Here is a 25515-nt window from a genome sequence, read left to right on the forward strand (position 1 = left end):
AAAAGTGACAAATATTATACTTTTATAACATTAAACATACAATTAAATAATCTAAAACATGTATAGATTAATTAAATACAAATTGATTAGTGTCAACTAATTACCGTAGTGATTTGTGAATATTGTTTTTAAATTGAATTAGTGAAACATAAACAAATAATTATCTAATAAAATATACTTTCAACTTGGACTTTATGATAATATATACTTATATACTGTGTGCAGTACCTACATTATTTCTTATTGTTCATAGTATGTACAATGTACATATGTACATATTAAATAAAAATATGACTAAAATTACTTATGCGAAACCAGAAATAGAAATGAACACAGCAGGGCTATAATCAATCTACTATAAAGTTTTTTATATTATTTTTTCAATAGTTATGTGTACATACATGTACCCACGTCCTACACTCTATCTGCTAATGCTATGTAATTTTGTAGCACGACTATACGAGTATACATAGGTACCAGTATATATAGTATATATATAGCATATACCATAGTTTCAGTTTTAATAACGCTTGAAGTACTTGACCTATAGAAAGAAAAATAACTGAAAATTTAGATTAAAAACGTTGAAACATTATTATTTATTTCACACACAAATCTTCTTATCGGATCACGATAATCTGAAGAAACTAAATGTATATATTTTTGATTATTTTAATAAATAAATGATGTATTGTAGCCTGTAGGTAATGTAATATTATGAATTTTGATGTAGATAGTTAATTTAATTTCTTTAGCGTAACGTTGGTTGAAATTAAACGTAAGATTCCACCTTTTTATTCTTTTGAGAATATTAAAATATTTCGATTCACACTAGAAATATTATTTTATCGTGTTCAATATGTTTTTATCGGCATTAAACAGCTAGAGTTCGTTGCCACCAGAAACTCATTTTACTTCATGTCGGCATCGGTGTCGTTTTGCAAATTGTTAAAATTATATAGTAAAAAAATCGGTTGTTTCGTAATAGAAAAATATCTCATATGGAAAATGTGTAGTGGAACTGAACGTAATATGGGTTCGGTCATCCAGGAAATTAATGTGTTAGTATGAAAAAAATGATCTCAACTCAGTGACTATTTTTTTTTATATACAACGATTTGTTACATATATTTGTGAAGATAATATGAAGAGCTATAACACTTAACAATTCCCATGTTTATCGCATAATAAAATATGATATTTTATATTCATGTGTACTATATAAACGTATAAATTATATGACGTGATTAATTCATTAAAAATTATAACAAGTGGAACCGATTATTATTATAGTTGTTTAATTGTAGATAAGATAAAGCCTTAACATGCATATCATAGTTCACATTAAATATGTTTTATTATTTGTTTTAAAATATTTAAAATTAACTGCATTAAGAGAAACAAAATTAAATTATTATTAGTTGTAATTTGTATATTAAAATATTGAATAAAAATAAAATAATAACAATCTTTTATAATATCATGTGTACTTTCAATAATAATAATATAACTTCGTATATTTTTAAAGGAAGTTTATAGGCAAATAAAATAATTTATTAATTAAGGTTGTTCAAAATATGTTTTAATCTAAATTCTTTTAATACTTGTTGTAAAATATTTATTGTGTTATAAAATATAATATTACTGTTATTATTATTGTCTTCCGATATTTCCTTAATATTTTTTAGCTTTGAAGAGGCTTTATTAATACACTTATTACTTACTCTATTTTCTTTTTTTCTGTAAATACTTATACAGTTTTAGTAAACACGGGTGAAAATGAATGTTTAATGAATATTTTGGCAATCTCAACCCCCTTATTCATCTAACGATCTGTTCAGGACTTTGCTAATAAAATATTTCAATTTTATCTTTATTACTTCATTTAGGTTAAATAGCATTGTATGTATAATACTGGTAGTCTTATAACTACAAATTATATATTACCATCAAATGTTGATCTTGTTTTGCATCAAAAAATTAGAATTATTTTAATTGTTATAGTCCATAGGTGGCAAATTATTTGAATGCTATGTGTCAAAAATTTTCTTTTTTTTTTTATAAGTTATATACAGGGAAGTGATCAACTTGCGGCTCACGATAAAATGATCGTTATTTAGTTGTATATACTTAATTTATTAATACAACAAAGGTAAACGAATCTATATCTAATAAAATAATATATATATATATATATAGTTCGGTGTGGCTTTGTGGCAACACGACTAAGAGTAAGCAACTTCATATATATATATATATATATATGTATGTAATAAAAATATTTGAATTTTTTGCAAGCCCTAAAAATCATTTCGCGTACCATGGATTTTCCATCCCCGTAATAGGCTATTTGTATCATGATTGCCAATTGGTATTACCCTATTAATAATAAAAATAATACAAAAAAAATAATACAATGTTATTTTGGAATGGATATTTGTTGATTGGAATTTGACTATGAATATTTAATTATGAATGTTTTATGACGTTGGCTTTTTAAACAATTTGTATAATACAATATTAATATTAATATTTATTCGATTGGATAAACACTGTAATAAATTTAAAATGTATGAAATAGTATTGGTATTTTATTCAATTTACTGTAATCGAAAAATCGGCAAAGACTAGAATGACGTATACACATAATATATACTATATAGTATATATTTATTATATTGGTCATACTTCAGTTATATTTGCGTTTGTTTACACTCGTATTTACTCATGACGTATTTTATGTACTATGGATATAAACCAATGCGTAACGGTCTTTGTTGTACTTAAAAGGAATTCGGTTCAAACCACATAAACATACCCTAAAGACCGTATTTAGATAGGGGTGAATGAAATTAAATCTTTTTCATCTTAAGACGATATTTTGTAAATTGCGCTGATTGAATTGATGCATTAGGCATAGATTGAATAGTTGGGTGGATAATAGTATATTAGTCATTGTTTCCTTTCAAATAACAAAATAGAAAACATTTAGGGAAACATTAACGTAGTATACATTTTTTATAGGCTAGAATCTAGCTGCTGGATAACATAATTGTTTTTAAAATTAATCAATATTGTAAAGTCATCTATAAATCCTTAAAACATGATATCTTTTAATTTTTTATAATTAGTTTAATACACTTTCTCTAAAGTTCTGTTTATCAATACATATCAGAAAAAAACTACAAAGCCCATACAAAAGGTTAAATTGAGTTAGGTTAGGTATATGTATTGTATATATTATATACACATTCAAATTGATATTAACTATTACATAAATGTAAGTACCTTGGTATTTATTTTTTACTTTACTGAAATATATTAATTGTTTATTATAATATGATTTATATTAATTTAAGTTTAAATGTATTATTTAATATATATATATATATATGTATGTGTGTGTGTGTGGCTGTGCGTGCATAAAAATGTTAAATGTTTATGTACAATTAAAAAAAAAACTGTTATCTTTATTCTTTATCGATAAAATGTACTTATAAAAGATAAGCTTTAAATATAGTATTTTTATTACTTAAACATTTTCGATATGTAAATGTATTGTGTCCATTTATGAGAGGTATTTTTTAATTTGGGTACCAATTTTTAGTGTCCTCGTCCACTATTAAGAGTGTCCAGTGCCCATTATTAAGATGTTATAACCCCTGTTATTTACATATATTTTTAGCGAGGAATGTAAAAGTGCCCACTATTGGGAAGTGTCCACTGTTGTGAGATGTGTATTAATAGAGGTTTTAATCTATTAATATATTTAATAATTACTTGTTCATTCGTTATTGTGTTAAATAATATTATTAATAAAAATTCTCAGAAAAAAGCAGTTTATAAAAACTATAACAAAATAAAACAACTTTAAATCCCTCTAAGCTGACCTTTTTAGTCTTTATATTAAACTAGGTCAGAAGGTCCTTAGGGTAGGTCATAGATTGAAGTATTAAATGCTGGTTTTACTTTGATCAAAAATCAAAACATTACCTCAATAATGGTTAGATTTATTTATAAAGTAGGCCACAGATTTTACAATAGGTAATAAAAATGTCTATTTTTAATGAAAATATAAAACCAAATATAGTTTTAATGGTGGTTGTAGTTTTTTAATGTCTGCAAGACATTATAGAATAAAACATTTATTTTATTTAAAATAGAAAATGTATAACCTGTACAAATAAATTTAATATACAATAGTTAAATGCGATATTTGAGGCAAAGAGTTGAGAGGCGTAGATAGAAAAGGCGCCCAGTGGCAGCACCCCAAAAAGGTGAAATATTAATATATTATTCAATAATTTCTATATATCTATAGTTAAATAGTTATACAAACAGTGTAATTAATATTTTATGATTATGATTTATGAATAAACATGTTCTGAATAATGTTTTTAACAATGCACAGTAAACATTAATTGTTAGACAAGCATTGTACTTAAAATTGTCAAATTAAAAAATATAGATTACTGTTTTAAAATTAAAATTTGATAATAATTGAACTAACTAACAAACAATATAAAATATCTACCTACATTGATTAAAATTTATATTTTTCAAAATAATGCATAATTATTATTCACTCTTAAAATAATTAGCTTTTATTATTTATAGCAAACGCTAAATAGTTAGGTAATTTATTTTGTTGATTATATCTATGGACGACTACATGAATCATAGGTATTTATAGTGTCCATCTAGTTATCAGTAGAAAGGGACTATCATTACGCTAAAAAGTATAACAATACGTATAATTTTTAAAAATTATTATTAAATTATATCATATAGATTTCTAGCTATCCAAAATCCAAATGTTTCTAAGCCGATTTTGTTTGTTTTTCGTTCGAATGAAAAATAGCGAAAATGAGGTATATGATATACATATTATATAGTTTTATATAATTTTACAAGAACGATTTAATTTTTCATAATTTACCGTTAGAGAATATAGTAAGTACAGGAACGACGACGACAACGATAATAATAATAATGACAACATCACGAGGAAATGTAATTGTTATTTATAATAATATTATACGATTTATGGCGTGTGCAGTTTCTTTTTTTATGCTCCTCGAAAACAACGACAAGAAATCCTCACCCAGCGCGCTGTATAGCGATGTGCGTATATATGGTACAGGATATCCGGAAAGTTTGAAGGTTTTATATTTTATAATATACCCATCTGTAAAAGTACGCGAGGCGTTTCCTACTATATAAAACTCTGATTATGATGCGTGCCTGTCTGACCACGACGGCGGATAGACGGATTATAGTATATAATATAGGTAACAAGTAATAGGTATCTGCCATCTGGTAAATGTATTATAATAATAAAATTGTAGTGCCATTCGCGTCTGTCGACTCGTCGTGAACGTCTACGATCGCTGTGGCGGTGTTATATCTGTCGTCGCGACGGCTCGTCTAACTCTGACGGAATACTACGCGTGGGCTGGTGAAAGACGGTTAGTAAAGGTCGCTGCGATGTGACCGTTGACTTTTGTTGATATTATCTAAAACTGAAGAAAACGATGCTCGTTCGACCCGATTTCGAAATTGGAGGGCCTAAATATAATGATTGCCACCGTCGGTACATCTGCCACCGCGCACGACGTCTCACGACCATGACGGAGGTGTGTATATAGGCTACACTACCTAAATGTGTATATTATTATTTGGTATTATACAGGGTGATCCACCAACTATGTATTCACTCTAGTGTTGTCCTAGATAATGCATTTTTTCAAATTAGGATTTTTGGAAATTTTAAATATATATTCAAATTTTTTGATTTTTTTTTTCTACATAAGGAGTGACCGGTGATAATATCAATATTGTTTTCAAACGAGGACTCTCTTTTTTATTGTAAATTATTTACTGTATATAATTAACAGTAAAAATTATGATGTATATATATATAATACATATATATGTATAAAAAAAAACTCGAATGAGTAGTTTTAAAGTTATTAAAATGTTTATGTTAAGGACAATAATTCTTAAAAATAATTTAAAAAAAATGAAATAGATGTACTTAGTACTATACATGGATTATTTTTACTAATTATAACGATTTAAATAGATTATAATGAATAACTAAAATCTTCAAATCATCACATATCGTCCATTGCTCGCATATTTTCCAAATCCATTATCATGGAACTATTATTAGAATCTATAAAAAGTGTATCTAAAAAAAAACTCTTTCAAATTTCGATTTTGATACAACATTTTTATATACATTATTCTCTTAGTAATTTAAAGTCAGGTTAGGCTATACATTTTGAATTAGGTAAATTAGCAATAAAAAAAGGGTAGTCAAGTGGGTTAGGTTGGGTTAAAATTAGTATTTACACAATACACTCCTTAAATAATATAAAAATCTCAAGAATTTTAAAATATGAACTTAAAGCATGTTTACAAAAACTTTGAAAATTTGAAAATTAGATTTTTAATGACAGCATTATTAAAGAAAAGGAGAGTAAGAATGATTGGTGAATTACCCTGTATAACTGCAGAGAAGCTGCTGGCTGCCTTGTATACGCTGACTTTTTACAATGACTGTAAAATTACCGCCGCAGGAAATGTTTTTATCTCACGAAGCATAAATATATTATACAATTTAGTTTGAAAAAGTCGTAATAGAAATGTGATGTCTAAGACACGATATCGTCGTTGTTACGTTCACGCCGTTCGTTTTTAAATGCCAACCACTGCCGCCGCGCCGCTGTTGTTTCATAATAATTTTACATGAATAATAATAAATAATAATAACCCTCCCTTAGCTAATGCACTGAATCATCGCTGAATTACTTCATAGGTTATGTATAATGTATATATAGTAAAAAATAGATGTGTACCACCCCTGGAAAAAAAAACTAATTTTAAGTCCTCTTTTACGACCTGCGTAATGTAAGCGGGCCACTAGGACGTATCTATTATAAAACATGTATAATGTATTATTATGTGTATTAAAACACGAGAAGCACGCAATGGCAGCAACGACAACCACGATATTATTCTGTATATGTGCATTTACCCAACATAATAATATTAAAATATAAAATATTCACCGCATATTAATTAGTTTTAATTATAGTGGAAAATCAAATAATTTTTTCTCCGACAAAGCTAAAACAGTTTTAAAAATAAAAGTTGGTTCGATAATATTCAGTTACATATTATTATGTATTATTTTATTTGTCAAAATAATTAAATAATATTATATAGAGTCAAATATTAATTTTACATTTTATATCTTTCATGAAAGTCGTAGCACGAGTATTCTTTTTTTGATATGGATCAAAAAAATTAACCATTGTAAGTTAGGTTAACGTTAACCTAACCTTTCCTCAAGTGGTATTTAATTATTACCCATAATTTTTTCAAGTAAAATAAATTAAATTAAATAAATATTTTTTAAATATATCGTGGTTTTAAGAATTAACTTATTTCTTTATTCACAAACTATACTATACATTTATTTATGCACAGATAAAAGTTTAAAGCGGATTAAAATTATCCGTGAGGTAGGAAAGTTATTTTTCAATGACTCGTGTGAATGATACTTGATTACCATCATATCCCCTCGGTAAAACAGTGTGTATATGTATAAAAATAATCCCATCATAAGACTTCCAAGCCGCCGTTAAACCTTAAAAGCGTTATCTGTTTTTGTGTATGCAGTCACTGAATTTGGCGGCGGCCATCATGTTGAAATAACAAACACATGTTACTTGTTGAATACAGTCGTGCAATAAAATACCACTCAGAAAAAAATTATAAAACTATTCAGTTTTCAAAAATTCATCGAAATTATATAATATAAGTATATAATACGTTATTATATTAAATAATAAAATCAAATAAAAGTGCATAATGAATAGTTGACGTAAAAGGATCGTTTGGACTAGATAAAGAACGTAAATAAGTATTTTTTTTTTTTAATATTGTTTTATATAACACAACAAAGATTTTGACCAGATGAGATATTTTTTCGGAGATATTGAAAATTTAAATTGATCACCAAAACGTTATTTTAAACACTTTATTTTTTAAAATTTTTCAAATTATGAAACAAACAACAGAAAGGCTACCACTAAAAATGGTATTGTTTATTTCTGAAAAAAAATAATAACAAGCGTTTTCAATTATTTTTACACATTCAATAACGTATAGTACCTATGAAAAAATTAATTAAAAAAATTAAATCACCCAAGTCGACACTCCACTGCTGTTTCGCTTAGTACTCGTACTACTCTATTGTTGTTCAAGTGTATGGTACGTAATAGTATGTATACGCAGTACGTAAAATGTATGGGTGGCAAACTACGCAGATCAGCAGCCCTACGAAGGCGGATCGATCGCCGTGGCCTATGATGTGCCACACGCATATAGTGCACATATATAATAATTATTCATAAATAGAATAAGAATAAGCGTATTACGTGTATGTATTATAATTATTATTATTATTATTATGTAGGTACTGTATTGATGTAATCATGTAACTTTAAAACAATTATCGTATTTTATTGACTGTATATATGTGGGACGGCGATTGGGATGGCGACGAGGAGATATGCGTGGCTACGGGTTCGACGCTTCTTTAACGCGCGGTTTAAAAATAATCTAAATAGTTATGTGACCCCTAAATATAAAAAGAATCGCAAAAGTCAGAATCGTATAAATTAATAATTATTTTAAAGGTAAAAATAGTGATTCGCCTCGTACAAGAGTCCATTGACGTGTACATACATTATATACAGACAGGTTTGTGTACAGCATGCCGTCCGACGTCGTGTGTGATGAATAATATTATTGTTCACAATCGGTGAACGGGTTAAAAACACGCGCTGCACAATACCGTGTGATAATCGTCTGAAGCGGTATCCCCCTCCCCTTCACCACATACAAGTTCATTCATTACTACGACCTTTCTATCACGCGGTTATTCGGTTCCCATAGATCATCGTGGTCGCCGTCGACGTCGACCGGGTCCGTTCGATCATAATTTCTGTACGAAGCGTTGTACAGGTACCTACCTACGTATAATAATAATAATAATAATAATAATATATTAATTGATCTCTGAGCTGCGGCGTACACCGAGCGAGTGTGTCCAATTCGGAATTATAATATTATAGCACGGCGATCCATCGAATGACCAGTTTTTAAAAACGTAACTACCTACCTTATATACCCAAGTTATAAACAGTATATAAAATATATTATACAATTTCACTTCTATTCGGGTACAAAGAAAAAATAAATCAGTTTAGTTACTTACACAAAACGTGCAGATAATATCGAAGTCGAGGCGATGAACCATACTGTGCGTATATGAGTATTTCTGCGGTTCAACTTCCAATTATAAAACAGGTTATATTTTACGGATTGCAAATAGATTATAATAATATAAATTAGTGTTAAATCTTTCACATATTATTATAATAGATACATGTAAAGCATAATATTACGTATATTACGGCGTGTGACTGCGCGGGTAAAATTTCGGTATCCGGAAACTGGAAAAACGTGCGACGGAAACAAACAAAAAAAAAGGGGGATTGTGTATATTAGATATTATATAGGAATAGAAGAATAACTCTATGCCCACCATACGATATGACGCGCTTTTACTGACGTACAAATGCATTTAATGTATTTAATACAATAAAAAAAACAAAAATATTATTTTTTAAGCAATGTCATACAAACACAAAAACAGAAATATAAAAATGAAACGTACCAAGGTACATTATATACGATACGTCCATATATTATATATATATGTATACATCGTACACCTCACGGTACTGTCCATTCTATATAGTCATTCGTTTCTATGTATAATGATAATAATAATAATAATAATAACGGATAGTACCCAACCTCCCGCGTGTACGACGTTAATGCGTATAAGTACGTCTACGATATACACTGCGGGCCATCGCATTATATATTACGTTATTATGACACGGCACGCAGGAGGGTGCGTTCTCCTTTTTTCGATCTGGAATTAACACGTTCGTTTTTGGTTATATTATTACATCGCCATGTGTGCATTGTTCCAGGTCACAAGTCCGGCGGCGATGCATCCGGCATTCCGTTTGAGCCAGTGACATGGCCACGTTGTCGTCAGCTTGCACCAGTTACGTACGCCAGCAGCCCGGACAACCTTTAAAAACGCTAAACGTCACGAACGCCATTCTCCGGACGGACAAAGGACAAGCGTCGTCGTACCGGCCACAATGCACCGGTGAGATTATTTTATGTACCTAATATTATATATTATAATGTTATTATCTTAACCATTAGGTACGTATATTATACATTAAGCCGTAGAAGTATATATAAATAATATTATTTTAATTGTTATTCGTTATTATATCATTTATATCACTACCGTTCACGAACTCACGTTTTTCTAATCTGTTCACTTCATCCCTCCTCCAATGGCTCCATTCTAACCACCGTCGTTTAACGAGCGAATTGCCTAATACATAAAAAAGGATACGTATATATTCAATAATAGACACTTTGGGCTAAAGTATATAGGACATTATAAACTACACGGGAAATGAGTTAAAATCCATAATGTCTAATGCTTGTTCAGCGTACCATTGTGTAACTTCGAGTTTGCAAGCAAAACAAAAAAAAGTGCAATATAATTGATATTTTGATTATAAACAACAACAGTGATAAAATAATTAAATGTCCATTTTCGTGATTAGGTATAGTTAATATGTTATTATATAAATAAGAATCTAAAAAACTAATAATTTTGAATCATATGTATTATAATACGTTTCGAGTTATTGGTATTGCTTAAATATTCATATAGTGTATAGTACTGTACAATAATAAATTATACAATTCAAGGCACTTGACGTAAGGTGAGAAAAAGTTACAGATAGATATCAGATAACAAAACCCTATTTGTTCAATAGTAATAAACTAATAAATAACTAATAATGAAATATAATAGTCGTTTTACTTCGTTTATTACCTGTTTCTAAGTAAATAGTTGTATATTACTTTTAAGTATAAGTACCCACTGCTTGTGAAAATAAAAAAAATTCTTAAATGCCAGCAACTCATTTGCCTGATTTAGAAATGGATGAAATAATATTATTAATGTTGTTACCGTTATTACTATGATTAGATAGCATAACATGATAATAATTGTATTGTTTAATAACCTTCAAAGACACTTTTACACCATCACTAATTATGTATCCATAATATTACGATATCTACAAGATAGGGTAGAGGTGGCTCGCGGTAAAAGTGAATAGGTTAATTTGAGTTGTCAAAATATAAGTAGTACTAATATTTTATGAATATAACTTGTATTTAAAAATTAACTTTAAAAGACTTATCAAAATTAAAATAAGAATCTTTTAATAGAATAATAGAGATTTGGAAAACATATACCAATCATAAAAAACTAAGTGAAACCAATAATAATAAAAAAAAAAAATGTACAGAGAACGATTCAGATAATGTTGGGTTGATGAAATTAAGGAAAACCTCAGGATTGTGATGGACCTTAATTTTCTTTAAGATGCCTTAAAAGATTATGAAGGACAATTTGAGAAATATTGTGTTAATTTTAAAATCTTAGATGTAATAATTAAAAGTTAAATTAATTGTCAATTATAAAATAGTTTGAAAATGTTCATTATTTTGATAGATTTTATTTAAGTTAAAAAATCAAACTCTTTTAAAAAAGATATGGCTATGTATTTTTGATAGTTTTTTTCTATGTAATTTATAATTTAGAATCCTTGTATCAAATTCTCATGCTGTTTAACTCGGCATAAACAAATGTTTTATCATACATAAATCGAATAATAAATTACTTTAATAAGTCATAAATTTAAAATGTTTACTAAATAGCTCAAAATCATTTAAATTTTATTTTATTTTGTTTAGAGAATACTAATAAAAAAATTTTTTGAACATTTTAAGTTTACGCTTATTCGATTTTTAAATTACAATAAAATAACAAAATCGACTTTATCAACTGATTTTGCGTAAATATTATTGTTTTTACAAATTATTTTTTGTTTTTTCATTTTTTTGAAAAATATTGATCGTTTTTTTTTTTATCAAATTCAATCTGTTACCAAAAATCATCTTCGAAGTTGAATATTGGTGTACTTTTTCTGCTATGTATGTAGAAAGTGTTTTTAAAAACAAAATAAAAACATACATCAATGAAAAACCAATATTTTTTCACTCTATGTAAAACCTAAATACAATAATATATTTAAATATTTTTATATTAATTTTAATTTTCTAGATTAATTTTTTGCTTAAATAAAAATATTTTTTAATCGGTTAAACATGACTTAGTTGAGATAATAAAAATAAATTATAGCCACTATAATATAATATTGAGTAAAATTCAAAACTTTTAAATAATGATAAATATATGTATGCATTTTAACTTAAATCTTTATTATTAAAAAAAAAAATTCACATGCAGCTCGATATTTGTGATACGTAAAATCGTTAACCTTATTTTACTATATGTATTTTGTTACAATGTCGCACATTTATATATATATAATTATTTATAAATTTATTATCATTGATATTTAAAATGTTATTTATATAATACACTTTGCCTGAAGTATTCACTTTAGGTTTCCCAACAATAACTTATATTCCTCAGATGCCAAAGAATAGTTTTTATATTTCAAAACATAATAATAGTACCTATACAATTATAACGAGAAATTTGAAGTACTTAATATATTACAATTTCATTATAAATCATTTAATATTTAGAAATAAGAGTATTAAATTATTAATTTATTGATTTTTAATAGCATTCCTTCTACATTTATACAGTATTTAAATATTAAAATATTGTAAATAGGATACCTTTGGAATATTGTATTACTACGTATAATATATTATAAACTAAAACATATACGTGATATATATACATAACTTAAAACAGATTTTACAGAATGTATACGGTAAACCTATTACCTACTTATCTATATTTTATAAGACTAATACACAGACTCTGTCAAGGGAATCTGACAATAGCATTCTAATTTTCGATAATAGATAAAATATAGACAATATAGTTACAATATAATATATCTGTTCTTCTGTTAATGAACTGCGAAATAATTCCCGGTGAAATTTAATCTTGGCTTTTAAACTATAGACACGATAAACCACAAAATGTGGTTTATTTAATTTCTAACGGTTCAATAAACGGTATCACTTTCACTAATGGTGGATAGGACAGGCAATTTGAAAAAAATCACTTTAATACATATACATACGTTTAGCTTCCGTATCAGCTGCTTTGTTTTCCCATCCAGAGAGGAAGTGCTCAAAATTAAGCACTCACTTTAGGTATTGCTTTCCAGTCGGGTGGTCCAAAATACATGGAGTTTACGGTCTATCAACCTGTACTTGTATAATCGTAATGTGATGTCCGCTTGTTTGTGTCGTTGACATGGGGAATCGATATGGCTCGTGCTGCAACACTGGATATGGAAACATTAGAATAATGTATTATATAATTATAGTAGCATACAATACCAAAAAATGTATACAAAATACAAAACAGGAAGGAAGTCGGAAGACTGATGTATAGCTTATATAAACATTATATGCATAATGTGTGAAGTATCGACACTCAATAAGCGGTGATCCAAAAACCTTTATACCTATACATAGTATTACATACATAATACAATGATATGTGCCAAATATATTGTATATTATAATGTGCTACATTAGTAGTATTAAATTCACGAAAACAAATTTATGAGTTTTAATTTTCAGACTGTTTATATTTTAAAATTTTTGATTTCAGCGAAACGAAAAAGCGCCGTCGAACTATTACAAGAAACAAAATCACTTTACGTCAAATCGGAAACAGTACTCGACAGGAAACAAGAACTCAGACGGAGTCTCCGAAGCAGCGGTTCTTCCGACAAGGGATCGTCATCGCATGACATAGCTTCCGGTTGTTATAACTATAAAGGTACAATACTAAAACATTTTCCAATTATTACGTTGAATAAAATACATCGATCAAATTTATAATTGTAATATTTTTTAAATCTCTGATTACGTTAAATAAATATTTTTTTTTATCAATAATGTACATACTATAGATTGTGTATATTGTGAATAGGTATACTTAAATAAATAATATATAATATATAATTATTATTATTTATATTATTAATAAGTACCTCTATAATAATATTTAAACATTTAAACACTTATAATTAAATTTTTAATTTCTGTAATTTCTATATTTTATTTCAAAATGATAGAAATAATTTTGAATATTATAAAGATATTTTAAAACATAAATCATGTTTACAAAAATTACATAATATATGGTTTGTTTTCATGATTTATATCTAAATTTGCTATAAAAACTTATGATTTGATAAAATCGATAAACTAAAATTACTGCTAAAAATCAAATCAATTAGTGACTTACTATTTATTAGAAACGTCTGCGTAGGTAACTGCTGTAATTGGTCGAGTGGAAGTTATACTTGTCTGCCACCACCTAAAAGCCCTCGACTAGTAGCTGGATGTCAAAGAAAGTCCACTGCAGATTCACAACAATTACAAAATGATCTCAGACGTCTATTGAATACTGATTCTAAAGAAAACTTATTCGACGCAACTTCGGTGAGCATTTTTCGATATTTTATTACGTAATGTAATTATTTAATTTCTTTATGCTTACCTATTATTTATTAATTATTAGCGTACAATATAGATTATGTGATTCTATGAGTTAATTGCAACTATTTTAAAATAATAATTTATAAATGCCTAATTATGAATGAAATTCAAACATAATTAGTAATCTATACTACAAAAGCAAGTCCCGATTTTTTGTCTCGCATACAAATCCACACCGTTCAACGTAACGTATTGTCACCAATTTTTTTACTATTACACAGTCTGCCGAAGGTTTTAGAATCACTTTTGTTACGGAACATGTCCAATATTTTGAAATTTTCAGATTTTTACAGATATATTTTATTTGTATCTAAACACACTATTTGATGTGAAAACGAAACATATCTACGTGCTCATATAATATCAACAGTATGTGTATCTTTATTTCATTTATTTCGAAAAGGGAACATAATAAGTTACACAAAATAATTTTTGTGTCTCTATTGTAAAATTAAAATTTCGACGTATATGTATTATACATTATAATAAAATAAAATAAAATAATGGTTTTAAGCGTATAGTTAAGCAATCGCCCACGACTCACCTCAGAATGTGTATATAAAATCGACAATGAATCAATTATTATTGTCAACGTAGGACGTATAGGTAATGAGATGTGACAAGGTTAGGTTAGGCTCGGTGCTTTGAACGGTCCTATGGGGTTTGAAGTACAGATCACTGCGTTCTAACTACGACTGACGAATTTAATCTTGAGACTCGAATAGTTAAGATAGGTTAAAACGCATCCGATAATAATAATAAATTAATAACCAATAGAAAAGTTGTATAATAGGTCAGTAGCGCCCTGATTGGCTATATGATGCGAAAGCCCACAAAATTCCATGCTCAATGTTTTTGTTTAATATTCATTATTACTATAATTAATAAAACGACGTTATAATATTATTATATAATAATATATACATAGTATTATATTGTAATATATTTTCCGAGTGTAATAATAATGATATTTATGTGAAAAAAAATCGTTTTTATTATCTATAAGTATATTTATGAGAATTAATTAACTATACACTTTATAATATTTTATGATCGAAATACCTATAAAACGACTAGACAGAATTTGAAAGAGGCCGATGATTTGCAAATAACTATCCACGGGGGTGGAGCAAGCGGGTAACGTAGCTAGTGTGATATATATTTAATTTGATTTATAATAAACAATTTTATTTCTGTTAAATTTCATACAGTTAAAGTATAATGATTTTTTTGTATAGGTGTGTTCATCGGCATACACATAACTCGGGTTTTTCAATATTTTATTTTTTTAAATCGTACCTAACTTTACAACGCAAAATTACTTATTCCATTTTAGCTGACCATCTAGATATTTTATAAACATAAAAAAAATATTGCGTGAAAAGTCAAAACAACTGATGCGCGAATTTAATAAATTCTCGTGTTAAAAAAATTCTATATCAAACAATGAAGTGCGAAATAATGACATATTATTTGCGCATTGCTGCACTTCAGTCGATTTATTTCATTTTCATATTATACATGACGAAATGCCGTTGCTAGTATATATTATAATTTATATGTACCTATAGGATAATGGGTGAGGTTACCAATCTCTGGCCTAAAATCTACAAATGTATTATTAAGAGTATAAACGATACACAAATATTATTAAAGAAAACTGATTTAATATTATTTTTTCTAAAATTTTAACCGATACTTTTTGATTACTACTCATATATATACATTATACATTTTAAAATATGTGTAACATAGTATCTATTATTATGTACCTATTAGTTATTACCCGTTCTGAAGGGGAACATTTAATATTTTATTAAAGTTAGCATATTAGTGAATAGGATTGGTGTTTGATTAACACACAGAGCAGATGCGCATGAGAAGGCTAATGAAAAATAAATGTAAAATAATTGCAGACATAAAATATCGAATAACTATTTTAATGAAAATCTTAAAATTTGTAGTATCCAATGGCATAAATACTAATTAAATAAATACTTACATAAATACTTTTAACTTCTTAGAGAGACTAATCTTGCCTGATCTTATACTTCATATAACACATAAATATCTACTTAAATAATTACCCTGCGGCCTGCAGCAAGAGAAATTAAAGATAAATGTGTACATTTTGTTTAATTGTATATGTTATAAACTTATATACTATACATCCGTTTATTATTTAATATTTGAGGGTGCTTTAAATTATGATATTTTTTTGGGTTTGAGGGGGTGCTAAGTCGCTTAGCCCCAGACCCTACTATTTGAGTCATTGATTACATTGGTATACATATTATTTATGTATATATTACTATTATTATCTATATTACTTTATAATACACACGTCATTCGGGGTATTAATATTGATAATATATTTAATGTTAAACAAGTTAAAATGGTTAACTCAAAATTAGAAAGCGTGAACTTTATTGTAAACAGGTGTTTCTTGACGATGTCATCGTTCCTCCACCGGTACAGTATCGCCGATCGATATCGCACGGCCAACAGCAGCAGCAGCAGCCGCATCAATCATGCTGTTGTGGATTATCAGCCGCTTGCCACAAATCACTTCCGGATCTCACGGATGCCGCGGAAACGATTACAGATGTGTCAACGCCGGCGGTGGCGGCAGGTCCGATCCGCCGTTGCCGACGTTCAGTGTCTTCGGGATCTGTAGCTGCTGGAAACGATGATGACGAAGATGGCGACGATGACATTTTCGAAACCTCCTGCAGCATACCATCTCCTCAAGGGTAAGACTCTAGAGCTCACACGCTGCACAAAATAGTACCTACACAATAATAATTTTGTAGTACAGTAAGCCATTTTACCCGGAATTGTATACGTTCCTGAACTTTCCAATTTCGTTCCTGTTGTCTGGTGGCAATTTAAAACTGCACCCAAATCTTTATCAGAGTAAATAAGTATATTGTAAACTACGGCCGAATCTTTATCTATGTTGAAAAGATACAACATTAAATTTGAGTTCGATAACTCGAATTTTTTTTCACCCCCAACCAATTTGAGTTATCGAGGTTCCACTGTATATAAATATATATATAAGCAATGCTATTTTTAAATTTAATAATTTATATAATAATAGTGAATAAATTGTTTTTACAATAATATATATCATTGAACTAAAATTTAACACATCCATCACATTGATTCATTCGACACCATCGAATACAAAGTGGTACCCTTTTGTACATTTTTTTTTTTATAAACATTTGTTAATAAAATTACATAAATTACAATATATAGAGTTTGATTTTAAGCATTTAGTAGAAGATATTGCATTCTTATCGAAGAGATAAGGGATATATATAGGAGATTATACTGAATGTAGTAGTCGTTAATAAAACCGTAACATTTGACTAATTGACTATTTATGAAAAGTAAGTACTCGGCAGGGCGGTATAGAAACATACCGTACTACTGTCCATGTACCTACCTATATCGTATACTAATTTTGATACCTATTTTGATAATATGAAAACTTTTAAATAAGGGATGTATTCGAGGGAGGGCTATAAAAGGTTCGTCCTTACTTTACTATATTTATTATAATAAATATTAATCAACCATTTATTCATTTTATTGAAAGTAATTAAAACCACGTGCATATTAGATACAATATAATTTTATAAATATTTAAAATAATACCTTTAATTATATATATAATAGTTATGACAAAAATAAATAAAATATAATTTATGTTTTAATGTTTTAATGAACTTTATTCCTTTTTATCTATAATAATTTTCTTTCCCTGCAGATTTGGAAACAAGTCCAGACAAGACGAAACGGACGCGGTCGCCAACGTAACCTCTTTCCCGGATTCATTGAGCCTAACCAGTTACAAAACGGATGCCAGATGGCAACAGTCTGTAAGACATTTTTATCCACTTCTCTTATAACGTATATAAATAAGTACATTCACATTTAAACTTTTCTTACTATATTTCATTCACACACACACACACACACACAACCGTAATTATTATCCGTAGTCGTACTAAGAATGCTAAGATTATGTCACATTACTGGTTTAGAATGTTTCGATCATTACTTTTTTTTTATTATCCAATTCAAATTTTTTTTTTTTAAACTTAATGGATGTTTTTTATCATCTGCTGTTCTGGTTCTTTCTTTGAATTTAAAGGACTTAAAAACATATTGATATGAAACTGTAGAAGTTGTCATCTAAATTCTAAAGTAATTGAAGTACGGATTTGCCATTAAAACTTCAATTTCATTGAAAATACGTACTCAAATCACAGATTATAGTCTATTTAATTTAATTATATTAATGAATACCAATTCAAAAATATCATTAACACTAGTTCATTGTACTATTAGACCACCGTCCATTATGTATGTTAAATAAATAAATAAACAATCGATCTGACATTAATTTAATTATAGAGTTGAGTATATAATATATTTATTTTTAAATCACTAATTTATATATAATTATAGAAACTACTTAAAAATATTTTCACATTTTTTTATACGGACTCTCATTTCTTAACATCAGATGAATGCGTTTTAAATTGAATTTAGTATTTTTAATTATAAGGTATAAATAAATTAAATTCTTTGTTTTTAATGTATTATTATTGGACAATACCAGAGATTCAAATAATTTTAATCTTGACGTTTTAATATTATTTTAATATATTATTGTGTAATTTACTAGTAATTTATTATTTACCTGTTGGTTATGAAAATATACACAGAACATACAGTGTATTATACATATACGTATGGCGCATGTTATATTGTTTGTTTTTACATGATTATATTGTTTTGGGGTTGAACAAATAAAGTAAAATAATTTGTCAGATTTTAATTTAGATAAACATCAAAATTAATGTAAACAATAGTTTATTTTTGTACTATTAGTAAACAAATAGTTAATTTTTTAATTATATTTTATATTTATTCGAGTAGGCGGAGTAATAATTTATTTTATATTTTTATAACATAGTACCTATATTGTATGTAATATTATTGAATATTTATTCTATATAATTCTCTCGTGAAATCAACTTCTACATATCTACTTCGATATTTGTCATTAATTAAAACTTTTTTTTTTTAATTATACTTATATATTATGCGTTGTACATAATTGAATAATAATCATCGCATGAGGTAATCCACATATACAGTTATACAGCTTTAACGTATGTATGGTGTATACAATATACATTTATAATAGCAAATATTGAATATGAGTACTACCTATATATATGTCTACGAAATTGTAAAACGTAATAAATAATAATAAAAAAAAACACTAGAAAAAAATCTATTACTATATAATATATCGTATCATTTACTATTACTTTAAATAAAAATATCATATATATGCAATATGTGATGTTTTGTGGTTGAATACGACTGGTTTCTCGATACATTATATGCTTGTATTTTGTGAAAAAATAAAACCTTTAAAAATGTTTATATATCTTACAATATATATATATATATATATATATATATATTTGTACATCATATAATAATTCTGTATAATAGGGGCCGTATGCAATTTTTTAAATTTTAAAGTAAAATATACACATATTAATGTACCTAAATATAATTATTATAAAGTGCAATATAAAATTATATTTAAGTGATAACATAAACGAATGCGTGTTTTTTCTTCAAAAGGCTCACGGAGGAACCGGAAGTTCGATCGAAGAGGAAAATGACGACGAAGTCGGTGGCGTTTCTCCGCGCTCGTCCGCATCGCCCGTCAAGTCTACCGTGTCGCATGGCCGCTGGCGGCCACAGACAGCTGGAGCGGCGACCGGTGGACAAGAACTGTCGCCCCCCGCTGTTCCGCTACGCCGGCATCAATTACCGACGACGACCGATGAGTTCCGCGGTCGGCCGATATTACGTAGCAAGTCGGACGTGGGTCACCGGGCGCCCAATTTGCTGAGTCTATTGCCGGCGGCGGTGGATAATCCCGACGATCGACACGAATACGATCCCGATCAGTTGGAGAACTTTTTCGGTCATCTGGGTCTCGACCCCGAGGAGTACAAGTGAGTGCTTAGGACACAGAAATTCAATAATAATATTATGCGATGATACAGCACACAAGTAGCTCTCTACATAACGACTATAGCGCAGGTAACGCGCGTATATATACCACAGTGGCGTAGGAAGAGAAAACTCGCCGCGGAATGCTAAAATTAGTTTTCATTTATTACTATACATAATATAGTATACCTATAGCTGTGGGAGTCGGAAAAGCCCCCAGCGTTATTTCGTGTTAATTTATTAAACCCATTTGGGCTCGGTAACGTGGTGGGGTTATTGGTTTGTGACTGCTGCAGGGAGTGTTATACATATAGACATATTATTATCATACGCTATATGTCTACAATCCATATACACTCTCCCCCTTTATACACACACACGTTTGCCTTCGATGCGGAACACAGTATGTTATCGTGTTTTTTAAGGATTTATACTATCGATACTAGTATACTTATATAAAAAGTCTTGCAAACATTCCTGTATGTACGTCGTGTTATACCCTACACAGTTTTCGCACAATTTTAATTCATAGTATGGTTATATTTTATACTATTACGTATATTTATAAACAACCAATACAGATATTAATATTAAAATACGATTCGGCTTCATATTAAAACAATTAGAGATGAAGAAATTGAATTACCTGTATTTGTATTTGTAATGTATTCATGTATCCTAAATAAGTTCTTAAAATTTAATGATGTACCTGTATTATATTATTATGATAATGATATCTCCATATTAATATAAATATTAAAATACATTATTATGTTTTGCTATTTATAATAAATAATATTGAGGGTGTTTAATTTTAGAATGCTCTGAGAATCCATGCGTCTTTATAAATATCAGACCACCCCGAAAAATATTAAGCCGCTTAAACCCTAAAACTATTACGTATATAATATATATATATATATCGACGTGATAATTATAATTATAAATATTTTGATCTGGATTTTTGTTCCTCTAAAAGCGACGATGTTCTAACTTAAAATTACGCCGGCTTACAAAATCTATAATGTGTACACCTACATTACAGGCACGTGTTATGACAGTGTTATTATTATTACCATGTACCTACCTATTAAATTACACTTAAAACTTACTGCAAACTCCAAAGTTATTAGAGATGCACCTCGATATACGCTACAGCAGTAAAAATAAACATGTAAGATCTAAGTTATATCATATAACTAATATAGTATAACACGGAGTTGCCCGGAGATAAATACAGCTGAGATGGGCAATTCGCCTGCGGCATATAATAAATAACTTTTTTTTCTGATATGAACCCAATTTAAAGCAAAAATAAACGAATATACGGTTATATGATTTTATTACTATTGATATCCCTAAAACAATTGGTTTAAAACCATAATCTATTATCTAAATCCTTCTTAAATCGCTAAAATCTGTCAAATACTTTTTGATTACATTAATCATACTATCCTAGTCTTACATTTTTCCTTTTATACATAATAGCTGATATCAGTGGTTGCAATTCGAATACTCTTATCCGGCTTATCCCGGAATCCAAGTTATATTATGTGTGTAAAATTTGGCACAATTGGTTAAAAACTGTAAATCTGCATACGTTATTTTGATATAAGCAAACTAATATTATCTGTATTAGCCGAGTATCAATGTTTAGAACTACAAATCCTTCGTGAGTTTCAAGGAATCTATTGATATAACTTTTATGTTTATGATTATCTTTAGTGAAGAAATCATTTGAAATAGTAAATAGAATATTATGAGAATAAATCATAGTCATGTATACCTCCTAATAGTGAATTATTAGAGTTTTATGATCTTTTTAAATTAATTAATTTAAAACTAAAAATAAAATCGGTTACTACTATTTGACACTATTTGTGGTTGATTTAAAAATTACAATAAATAACGACGTTTGGCATTTTGAAAAAAATTATTTTTTGTGGCTCAGATTGCATGTTGAGTTGTGGTCAACTTTTTTTTACCTCAAATTCCTTATATAGTAAATACTTTATATATATTATGTTATATTTTGTATATATATTATACATTAATACTTTGTGCATATCTGCATAGTTATTATAAACGTTATTTATTGTCCAAAAGATTAAATTTATTTTGTCAAAAATAATTTGACTTTCACAATGAGAACAATTTTTTAAAAGCCATTATATGGGTCATTTACTTTATTGTTTATATCGTTTATAAAATAATGAAAGCAACCATTTATTTTTTTCAGTGGGTTACATTGTTATAATATAGATATTTTGTACACAATTTTGGTATTGATTTTAAATTGAAAAATGATATCCGATAATCTGTTATTAAATATTCAACCATAATATAAAACTTTCAATGTCAATATAAATAAATGAAAATATTATGCATTTAAAAGGAAAAAATAAAATGCTTCTTTCTCGAAAAAAACTCTTCTTATTGTAAATACATCAATACACTTTATGAAACTATACAACTAGTCATACATAACAATGTACTTGTATAATAAATGCAAAATCCAATATCAGAAAAACTTAAGTTTTTACTTAGTGTATTTATTATTATTTATTATTGATTTATTATCTATATTAAATTTAAATAAAAACATACGACATTATTTCAATAAATTAAAATATCATATTGACAATTTCAATACTCGGTAATCTTGTATTGTGACATAATACACGTTTAATTACTATACAAATATTTTCATTATTAGCAGAAAATTTTAATTTTACTTAACCGTACGTGTAAGGTTTTCAATTATTTTCTACCGTTTAGAAACCTGTACAGATTTATACGCTTTTACCGTATCTTGCACAACACTAATTACTATACCTACTCGTTTTAATCGAAATCGATGGTTTAATTATAAAATAATTAATTTGTCAATAACGAGTAGTGAAAATGTCAATAAAATGCAAGTACAAGGTTTTCTATAAGTGTGGAGAACCAGTCAATATTTGTCATTGTTACAAAAAACTACTGTCATTTTTAACACGATAATAATATTGCCAACTCGACTGTTCATAAATTATTCTCTCTCATCTATTCAAACTCGGTTGATAATTAATATTATTGGAATTTGTAATTCTTTGTAATTTTTTTGTTACATCGATACAAAATATACTATTGTTTATAAACCTACTTAAAAATACGATAATTTACATAATTATTGAGAAATAAAATATAATATAGAAAGTATATATTGGTGCTCAATAATAAGTAGGTATGTATAATATACATTAGTACATTGTACATAGTTTTTATACCATTACTCCTTTATATTTCATTTAAATATAATTTAATATCCCTATGTATACTGTGTATATTCCAGTTTGTTGATAAAACCATATTTGTATAACACACATTATATATTATAATATGCCTGATAGAGATAAGTAATAATATTCACATACGAATGTATAAGATTAAATGTAATTTTAACCTTTATAAAATTCCTTTTTAAAATTTATTAGTAATATTTTAATATTTTAATTATTGAAAAAAGTTTAAAAAAAAATAGTTTTATTTATATTATGATAATTTGTTTAGTGCAAATACCAACTATGATTTATTAATCAATTAATTATATCACTTTTAAGTAGATATTAACTCGATGCTGATAGGTAGTGCATTATTAAGTACCTATATTGTGCATTATAAATATTTCAATATATTATATTTTTTTTTACATTTTTCATTGCAATTACTAACGTAACGAATCGTTTCAAACGATATACCGTGTCAAGTACTCAACTGTATTCTGTGTGACTATGTAGCTTAGTTATCGTAACTATCGACATAATAAAAAATTAAGTTTTTTTGCATTTGGTACATGTTTCTCATCATATCGAAAGTGTCTTCGACAAACACGATTAAAAAGTTTACGTTAATTCTCATTGAATATTACTCTGCGGTGCTATTTTTTACCCTTACAATATTTTTACTGTATCGTAAACAAAAATTAAGCCAACCCATTTTATAATGTAGATAAGTACTCGTTGTTTGCTTATGCAACTAAAACGCACATACTCTCGATTCGTTTGCTTTTATCATTTCCTTTGAACATATTATACATATTGTATAAATATATAACTGTACTCGTCTAAGTAATGCAAAACATGAGTATACGTATATCGTGTAATGAACACTATATCTGTATATATATTAAAATACATAAAGGCAGTATAATGTCTTTTTTAACCACAATAGAGTATATTCCGTAGTAATGATATAACTTCTTTTGTTTCGATTGCGGGACGACGCCTCATCGCCTTGTACACAGCTATATAGCTTTAGTAGGTGGGTATTATTTCGAGAAAAATCCATTATCGTTTTTAATATGGTGCCTTTCTATTATTTATTTTCGTATTATTCGTACAATTTTAATTATTCATTTCGATGTATACTTCAAAATATTGTTATTATATTTCTTATTGTAAAGCGCATGATATGTATATATGTATAATGTATATATATATATAACATTGCCATTGGTAGATATATATCCTATAATATTTTAACACTCAGTAAGAGAAATAAAACGATATTAATACAAACAATAATGACAAATGTTCTAATTAAATTCTCTAAAAAACGTATAATACCCTTCTTCTATCCCCTTTTTGCCACGTCTTACTTTATTTTCACTTCTTTAAACTTCTTGTTAGATTACTCCCTTCTCTTGTACTCTCAAATGGTAATATC

At 27.6% G+C, this 25515-nt stretch overlaps 1 protein-coding gene and 1 long non-coding RNA gene across 2 annotated transcripts in view; one reads left to right on the top strand and one right to left on the bottom strand.

Moving 5' to 3' along the window:
• LOC114120286 (uncharacterized) overlaps positions 1–25515 on the top strand; it is a 44156-nt gene that overhangs the window by 11483 nt on the left and 7158 nt on the right. Inside the window, exons 2-7 of the mRNA XM_027982149.2 lie at positions 10080–10264; positions 13856–14026; positions 14522–14694; positions 17191–17504; positions 18530–18641; positions 20431–20810. Coding sequence (XP_027837950.1) covers positions 10129–10264; positions 13856–14026; positions 14522–14694; positions 17191–17504; positions 18530–18641; positions 20431–20810 — 1286 coding nt within the window. The 5' untranslated portion in view covers positions 10080–10128. The remainder of the gene's footprint in view (positions 1–10079; positions 10265–13855; positions 14027–14521; positions 14695–17190; positions 17505–18529; positions 18642–20430; positions 20811–25515) is intronic.
• Positions 10148–10499, bottom strand: LOC126549944 (uncharacterized). Its single transcript, XR_007603917.1, has 2 exons — positions 10427–10499; positions 10148–10283 (listed from the first exon to the last, which is right to left on the bottom strand). It is a non-coding gene; the product is annotated as an uncharacterized LOC126549944 (long non-coding RNA).

The sequence above is a fragment of the Aphis gossypii genome, chromosome 2 (genome assembly GCF_020184175.1).
Source record: "Aphis gossypii isolate Hap1 chromosome 2, ASM2018417v2, whole genome shotgun sequence".
NCBI classification, from domain to species: domain Eukaryota; kingdom Metazoa; phylum Arthropoda; class Insecta; order Hemiptera; family Aphididae; genus Aphis; species Aphis gossypii.